Source organism: Ictalurus furcatus, chromosome 26 (genome assembly GCF_023375685.1).
Source record: "Ictalurus furcatus strain D&B chromosome 26, Billie_1.0, whole genome shotgun sequence".
NCBI classification, from domain to species: domain Eukaryota; kingdom Metazoa; phylum Chordata; class Actinopteri; order Siluriformes; family Ictaluridae; genus Ictalurus; species Ictalurus furcatus.
The window spans coordinates 899,902-908,808 of record NC_071280.1 but is presented as its reverse complement, the minus strand read 5'-3'; the positions used below and the strand labels follow the sequence as shown (position 1 = coordinate 908,808).

The window sequence follows — 8,907 nt, the reverse complement described above, 5'->3', positions numbered from 1 at the left end:
CGAGCTCTAACGCGCCCGGACTGTGTATACGCTAGGACGCTGAATTCGGAGCAGGGGGGGAGAATGAGAACCTTTTCGACTTGTTTTCGCAGTGCTGAAGCTGCTTAAGATGGCCACGGGAATGAGGTCGCTGCTGGACACGGTGGTCCAGGCTTTACCGCAGGTCAGTGTCTGCTACAAGTGCGTACTAGTCGACTTAACTTCAGTTAAAACCACGTACGGGCTAAGGATTACATCACACACACACACGTGCAGCACTGTTCACAAAGCGAGTGTCCTGCTACGCTGTTCGAGGACGTTTCTTAAAGCGAACAAGACGGAATTGTGGATTCCGCGGCGTGGCGTGAGAACGCCTCACGGCGGACGAGCGTCCCAGACGTCGTTTTCCTCTATGGGGAGGAGAAAAAGCGATGAGATCTATGCCTTCGGGCCACGGATAGTGACTCTGAATTCTTCAGACGGCGGAAGCTCGGCGGTCGCGAATCAGAAGGTCGCGAGGTCAAATCCCGGCGTCGCCAAGCCCGCCCCTACTGGGTTTTTCCCCGCAACCGCTCAAATGAGATACACTTTTGTGTCTTTCATACAATCCGAGTCTCAGTTCACTCTTTAAAGGAAAAGATAAGCACCGGAGGAATTCCTCGTGCCTCGCGCAGTGATCTCAGAGTGTTTAATGTTCCATTAAAGCGAAAGAAAATAGAAAAAATCTCGCTGTTTGTTTACCCGCCTGACTACTCCACTATTCTGTGCATCCCCTAGTGTGTGTGTGTGTGTGTGTGTGTGTGTGTGTGTGTGTGAGAGCCCATAGCGTTTCCTTTCTTACTATAGCACACGTATACCATATTCCTAGAGGTGTTTTTCTGGTCCATATTTTGTTTGTTTTGTTTTTTTCTAGGTTGGAAATCTGGGGCTTCTTTTCATGCTGCTGTTCTTCATCTACGCCGCTCTGGGAGTGGAGCTGTTTGGAAAACTCGGTCAGTTCTTTACTTCCTCCCCCAGGATGAATATCACAGCGGTGGTGATTCCACAATGCTCACATTTGTTTTCTACAAAAGATGTTTTTTGTTTTTTGTTGTTATTGTTTTCAGGAATATTCAGATTCCAATCGTGTGATGCATCCAAAAAATAAATAAAACCGCTTTCACAAAACGCACGGTCTGGTTAACGACGTCACGGTGACGTTGACCCGACGCTTCATCCGGGAGCGTGGACGCGGGACGAGCACGCGTTCGTTAACACGGGTTAAAGTCGTTAGTTAACGGTCGATTCGTGTGTTTGTACAGAGTGCTCCGAGGAGAACCCGTGTGAAGGTCTGAGCCGTCACGCTACGTTCGAGAACTTCGGCATGGCGTTCCTCACCCTGTTCCGGGTCTCTACCGGCGACAACTGGAACGGAATCATGAAGGTTAACACACACACAGAGTTAACACAGTGTGCTATATGTTTCCTGAAATGTCACGAGATTGTTAGAGCCTGCATGATTAATGAATTTAGTGTGTGTGTGTGTGTGTGTGTGTGTGTGTGTGTGTGTGTGATGAAGGACACACTGAGGGAGTGTAAGAGCGGAGATCGCTGCTTGAGTTACCTGCCGCTGGTTTCCCCGCTGTATTTCGTGACGTTCGTCCTGGTGGCGCAGTTCGTCCTGGTGAACGTGGTGGTCGCCGTGCTCATGAAGCACTTGGAGGACAGCAACAAGAACGCCTGCGAGGAGGCCGAGATGGAGGCGGAGCTGGAGGCGGAGCTACAGAGAAACCGGTGGCAAAATGCCGCCTCCTCCGCTGGAGACGTTACTGGGTCTCCTGCTCTTAAACAGGTAATAACCCCTTCCCTTCTAACTGGGTACTACCTGGGCTTTCGGGGTTCTCCGGGTTCCTCGCATGTCCAGACAGATCGTTACAAACGACACGTGCCCGTGCCGGTTCATTCCAAAGCACCGCACTAGCATGCTAACCTCGCCGTGTCAACGTCTGCCTTATTTAAGTCTCATGTCGTCTTCTTCCTTCTGTTCTATCATTTTTGTTTATCGGCACCACCAGTATCCATGCTTTCGTCTTCCTGTAGTCATGGAAATCATCAGGATATTTTAACAGCGCCCCCTGCTGTGCTGGAGAATTCATTCATAACATATCGTATAAGGTGGTCTCACGTTCCTGCAACTCCGAGGTGTTAAATTGCTCCTAGGTGTGTATGAATGTGTGTGTGAAAGAGAGAGAGTGTGTGTATGTGTGTGTGTGTGTGTTATTTTCACCCAAAACCCAACATTAATCTGACTCAGAAGGGTTCCATTTCCAGGGCGACGACCTTCAGGACCGAAACCTGCTCTCAGTCGGGAAGCCATGCATATCGAGAATGCTGTCTCTACCGAACGACAGCTACATGTTTTACCCCAAAGCTGGACCCAAACCCAGAGATCAGCTCTTCTCCAAACAGCACACCATCGATCACATGACAGGTCATCACTAATAATAATAATAATAGACAGTTATTATTGTTTTTGTCACTGTTGTTATAACGTATAATAATGATTTAAAAGACATCTATTTTTTTTTTAAACATTACTATTATTACTATTATTATTATTATTATTATTATTGTTGTTGGTATTGTTATGGTATTTATATATGTATATTTTCATTTTTAAATCAATTTTTTTTGTAAGATTATTTATTATTATTATTAGTAGTAGTAGTAGTAGTAGTAGTGGTGGTGGTGGTGTGAACTGTAGAAATGTTAATATTAATATATTTTATATGATATTATTATTATTTTCATGTCAGAGCATCTTTTTTTTTATTGTTATACCAAGCTTTCTCATTTGAATAAATATTTTTACATTACTATTATTATTGTTATACAAATACCTTTCGTTTAATTCTTTTATTTTTTATTGTTGCTGGTGATTTTAATTTTCAAAAACATATTCTTTACTTTTTACGTAAAGGCCGAATAAAGTAGAATAACAAAATTACAAAAACGTTCTCTCATGTCCAGGCTCACGTCTGTCAGTGAAGTCGGAGTTTTGCGAATGGGAATCCCTGCTGCAGGTTCCCGAGCTTCCGTCTGACCCCGCCTCTCATTCAGAGCCCCTCCCGCCACATCATGTGACCACACAAAAGTCCCTCAGGATGCTCCAAAGACAGGTAAGTGTGTCGCAGTACACTTGTGAGTCGACGTGATGAGTGTGAGGTGTGTAGATGTTTACAGTACGCATTTCGCACTGTAGGAGGCGATAAAGAGTGACTCGGTGGATTCCTCCAGCCCTGGATCGATGGACGACGTATTTCTGCGCCACTCCGATTCTCTCAAAGTTCCCAGCATTCCTCTGACCGGAGGCTCCGCCCCTTGTTCGCCTCGAGCCACGCCCCCTACGTGTCGCAGTCGGACAGCCAGCGTCCAAACAAGCAGACGCGTGTACAGCCAGCGCAGCATCCCGTCACGCAGATCTACAAACACGCTTCCTGACACGTGCACACACACACACACGTCAAACACACACACCTCGGACGAAGAAATCAGACAGATCCTATCGGCCGTCGACGGAAAAGACTCCGGTGTCGGGCTCCTCAGACGCAGCCACACCTTATCTCCACACGTCGCAGGCACTTTATGTCTGAAGAGCCAATCACAGCGAAGTAACAGTACAGGAAGTGACCTTAGGAAGTACAACAGCATGGACTCGGCCCACGGGGCGTGGTCAAACCAGCCGCGAAAGAAAAGCACGCCCTTTAAAACGCAAGAAACAGAAGCGTCTGTGTTGCGCAGGAAGCACAAAACGAGTCCCCCTTGCGTTCCGACTTCCACAGACCCGCCCGTTCTCTCGGAAACGGTTCTGAAAAAAAGGCGGGCGCCGTCATTTGACTCTACGTTGCTCCGGGAGTCTTTGGATGTTCCTGATTCTCTGCTACTTGCTAAGCCCCTCCCACAACGTCATTTATCAATCCATCTCTCTGTCCCATTCGAGCAGTCGAATAATCGCGTTTCAGACGACGGCCAATCATCACACCGTGTCCCGCTCGACGCCTAACCTGAGGGTTACGGACCCGTCATGGGCGTGGCTTGATTGTTATGGGCTGGTCAGGATGATTCGTTCATCTAATGAGGATTCAGACCAAAACATTTGATCCTAACGTGCACCTTTAAGCTAGGAATTCTAAAAAAAAAAAAAAAAAAAAAAAAACATTTTAAAAACCACGATAACAGTAGGGTGAAAATGAGTTATGCAATTGTTTGTTTGTTTATTTGTTTGTTTGTCTTTCCCCTAATCATATTGATTAGAGATTTGAGATCATAAAAAACTGACATTGTGCAGCTGGATATCTGTTCTGAACTATAACGAAGCTCACAGTCGCCCCCTACCCTACGTTCACACGAGCCCGTGACAAGTGGGCGTGGCCTTTAGTTCCGATGAGAAACGGTGGTAGCTATATATATATATATATAGCTAGCTAGTTAATCAGTGTGAAAATCATTTGTTCGATTTACGTCTCGCGTGCTCGGCTTCGTACTAGCTTCGTTCTCGGATTAGATTAGTAAAGCACGCGAATCGTACTAGCTACCTACATTCACCACGCACCAACAATCTCTGCTACTACTTCCTTCCAGGGTTTCTTTTTCTTCGTAATGTCTCTATACGCAATTAATAAGAGGTCGTGTACGACGGGATAAAATGAAACTACGGTTCTACGGGGGTTTTCATTTAACAACTCAGGTTGTGGCTGAATTTGCAGCTTCGCGTCGCGTAGAAAACGCTCGCTCGGCTGTCGTTTTTTGTCGCCCGCTACTGTGAACGTGGGGTTACGGTCACTCGGTCCGAGCTGTAATAGAAACCTGTGTGGTAGAACAGTGTAAATCGTCGTTGTGGAACCCGGACCTAAGAAGAACACCGATGAAGGTACTAGATCCATGACGAGAAAGTCAGATGAAATCTCCAACACACTGCATGGCAGAATCATCAGAACTGTTCCGAGGAGTGAGTACTTACTCTAGACTCTACAGAGTTGATATATTTATCGAATGCAGCACCTATAATATTTTTATTGAAAAAAAGCCCGAGAGTTTTGCACGCACTCAAACGTTGTTTTTGGGTTTGTTTTTTTTTTTGAAATAACAGTTTCTACGAAATATATTCAACAAAACACGCTAACTTTACTTTTTCCCCTCGTGCCATCCATAAATTATTATTATTATTATTATTATTATTATTATTATTATTGCTTTCCATAGATGAGTCAACAGAGTGATGTGAAAGTGGCATCATAAGTGTACGGTGACCTGGAAGCACGAAACACGTTAACAACAATACAACAAACTCAAAACCGCACCAACAGTAAACACACCATCGCACGCTTGTTGTTGCGTTTTGATTTCCTCGTCATGTTTGTTTTGTTTTTTTTTAAATCTGTTTTGTTGTGCTTACATATTTACACTCGTGGGGGTTTTTTTTTTTTTTAATGCTTGGTTTGTTTGGTTTCGTTGTCATAGTTTTGTTTTTTAGTGTCAGTGTTTCTCGTCTCTGACGGTTTTTTTTAAATTTTATTTTATTTTGTTGTTGAATTTATAGTTTTGTCGTCTTTTAGTTTTGTTGTTACGTTTTTAAGTTTCGTCGTGTATTGTTCTGTCGTTGCATCTATAGTTTTGTTGCTACTTTTTTGTAGTTTTGTTATTTTAAAAAAATGTAGGTTCGTTGTGACATTTTTAGCTTTGTTGTTATTTTTTTCGATCTTTGTTGTTACGTTTTGTTCTTGCGTTTTTAGTTTTGTTGCGTTTTCTGATTCGCTGTTGCATTTTTACGGGGGTTTTGTGTCCGTGTGTGTGTGTGTGTGTGTGTGTGTTTTGTTTTTGTTGCCGTTTTGGTTTGTTAACATGTTTTGTATGTGCAGGCTGCTATCAATACGCCGTAAAGATTCACAACCTGAAGCCATACCTGTAGCTGTTCTCACATTCTCCCACCGCTAATGATTTACATTCATGCTGTTTTTGTATTTAATAAACATCTGTTGTTACTTGTGCCGCGGCAAACCGACTTCCTCCACGTGCACTTTGGTGAAACATCCCTACAGATAACGCTGCAAAATGGTGCTCCGTGATTTATAACCATTCCACGAAGCAGAAGAAAATGAGCGTTTTGCTCTGAACGATACGTTAGAAAGGAGCATGGATTCTTCCCTCGGTTTCAGACCAAATCTCTCTGCAGCGTCGTTATGCTTCTATTCTTTCGTTGAGACGTTTTCACGTGTCCTTTTACATCTTTGGAATCTGTAGAAAGACAACTCCATGGAGTCTTAAGGGCTTGTAAATCAGTATACGAGCAGCGGGTATATGTGAACAGTCATGCGCCTTTCGCACGTTTTCTTTTCCTTTTGTGTTTTGATATTGAAATTGTGAAATATGCCAAAAATATTACAGGTCTGAGAGAAAGAGGGACGTTTGTCCTGTGATACGAATCCAGGTTCTTATGCTCAAGGCACTGAAAGCAGGAGCAGAGGAAATCCAGTGACTGTATTTTACAGACAATAAATTTTACCGAAGAGCATGACACATCTACGTACATTTCTGAAAAAAGGACGACTTCGTGACGCTTGAAAGGAAAATTACGCTGATACGCATGTCCGGCTGTTTTTTCTTTTCTTTTTGCCACGACAGGTTTGTTTAAACTAGCTCAACTGGCGTTTATGTTCATTCGAGAAATTCTAGAATGGAAAATTTGTTCTTAAAAGTGTGATTTTTCTAATCTCTTGTTAGAATTCCTACAGATTTTCACATCGTATTGAAAGGGTTGTCTCTTTTTTCTTTTTCTTTTGAACTCTTCGGTTAAAGATAGAAATTCTTTGCACCTGAACGGTCGGCATTAGGCGGCGTACGCGAGACCAGATGAATCCTTAAGGATTTCGTCGCTGAAACATTTGTTGCGAAATATAACTTAGAGGCAAAAAAAAATAAATAAAATAGAAGTGAAGAAGTGAAACTGGTAGGACTTTCGCAGATTTTGTAAAAAAAAAAAAAAAATGAACGTCGGACGGAAACCTCGACGAGCCAGGACACACGTCTCCTGCTACGATCTGAGATGTTGGAGATTTTCACGAAGGACACGCCAAGCACCACGGAGCCTGTGTGAAGACTGACGTCGATAACGCTCGGCTGTAGATTTTTAACAAGGTAACGTCACCCGGAATACATCCGCTTCAGCGAAGACATGGTTTTGTGCTAGTCTAGTTCACTGTGCTGGATTGATGTTCAGTGATGCAGCGATATCCACTGGCGCCAATACGCTACGTAGACTCCTGTTGAATGTATTTCGATGCTCGCAATCGTTTCGTGAATATAATATGATAAAATATCCGTTAATATTTATTTTTCGATTGTCCGATCCGAATCTATATTACGGTTCAGTATATTGCAGATGACAGCGGCGAGAAGCCATCCCTCAGTCCCGATCTGCTTCAGAGCAGAAACGTAAGCAGGCGCGTAACCCGACTCTGAACGCGCGGGACTTCCCCGTGCATTCAAATTCAAGTTGAGTTGATATGATAAGTTAAGACACCCCATTCCTTCACTGCTCAAGTCTTGGTTTTTCCAAGTCTCTTCCAGTCTATCTTGCCGCGATTCATTTCTGTAAAACATTCGGTTTGTTTACGTTTTTATCGGGATCCCTTCACGTCCTCTGAATACTTCTCAATACGCTAAAGCTACTTTCCAAGACCGAGATGCAAATCCTTCGAAGAGACTTCCCTGATATACAACACGTATTAATTACCCAGGCCTTTTCATTCGAAGGCGTGGCCCGAGCACGTACATGTCAACGACTTTTTCAGTGTATTTTCAACTGAATCCTGCTGAATAGAGAGAATGCTTTTAAAAAAACATGTGAATAAGTGAAATCACTCTTAGATTTTAGTGTTGCATCCAAAACAATATTCCGATTCTCTTCTTTCAGATCTTTTTCTTGGATTATCTTGTCAACCTTGTTCGTTCTTAGGGCTTTATTGCCCCCTGGTGGTGATGAAATGCATTTACACATTTCCTAAAATGCGTTTAAAAACAACAACAGCAAAAAAAAAACTCCTTACTTCACACTGCCTTCATACTAAAGCAGTTATAATTTTACTATAATTTTATAATTTAGTGATTTATGGTGAAGATAACTATTATGATTTTCATATTGTTTATCATATTGTTTTTTGACACCCTTGTATAAAAGCACTGAGCCACTAGAGGGCGTGCTTTACGTCACGTATAAGAACACAAGGCACGCCCTCTTGTGGTGTATTGCGTTAATTACATGCACAAATACGTCTTTAACTGTGTTAAGCAACACAAACCACGGTGATTTGAGTAAAAGTAAAAGTCATAGTGATGGAGTAAAAGTAAATAAGTCGTCTGGTGGAAAAAAAAAAAAAAAACGACTTTCAATTGTGAATTATTTCATGAATGACTTGTTGACACGTCTACGTTTGAACAATCTTATAAAACATTTTTTAAAGTCCACCTCCGGTTTCAACAGAAATGTAGCGTTAGCTGGTTGGCTAACTTTAGCCGTAGCTAGCTGTAAGAGTTTCTGTATCTTGCTAGGTTTATTAGCTAGCTACGTGGTTAGCTTTATCCAGAAGATCTGGCTAGCGCTAGTCGAACTCGCTCAGCTAGCTAATGGTTTACCTGTACATGTTTCTGCAACAGTCAAGCGCCGATATCTTCACGGGGTTCTATAGCTCACGTAATTTCCGCAGCTCATTATCATTTTCGTTGCTTTCGAATTCCTGCTCAGTTTAAACCTGAAGATAAACTGGATTAGCTTCCGAACAATGAAAATCCGCATAGCTAAAATAAACGCGACAAAGCTGAATATTTACGGGGAAAAACAGACACAGGTTCTGCGAGGCGTAGAGCGGAAAAAAACAAAAAACTGACCAATGG

The 8,907-nt window shown here is 42.8% G+C and overlaps 1 protein-coding gene across 1 annotated transcript in view; it reads left to right on the top strand.

The window, feature by feature from the left end:
- cacna1hb (calcium channel, voltage-dependent, T type, alpha 1H subunit b) overlaps window positions 1–4,296 on the top strand; it is a 54,502-nt gene extending 50,206 nt beyond the window's left edge. Inside the window, exons 28-34 of the mRNA XM_053615277.1 lie at window positions 93–163; window positions 893–971; window positions 1,281–1,402; window positions 1,538–1,810; window positions 2,290–2,449; window positions 2,989–3,137; window positions 3,221–4,296. Of these exons, the coding sequence (XP_053471252.1) occupies window positions 93–163; window positions 893–971; window positions 1,281–1,402; window positions 1,538–1,810; window positions 2,290–2,449; window positions 2,989–3,137; window positions 3,221–4,021 (1,655 nt within the window). The 3' untranslated portion in view covers window positions 4,022–4,296. The remainder of the gene's footprint in view (window positions 1–92; window positions 164–892; window positions 972–1,280; window positions 1,403–1,537; window positions 1,811–2,289; window positions 2,450–2,988; window positions 3,138–3,220) is intronic.
- The last annotated feature ends 4,611 nt before the right edge of the window (window positions 4,297–8,907 follow it).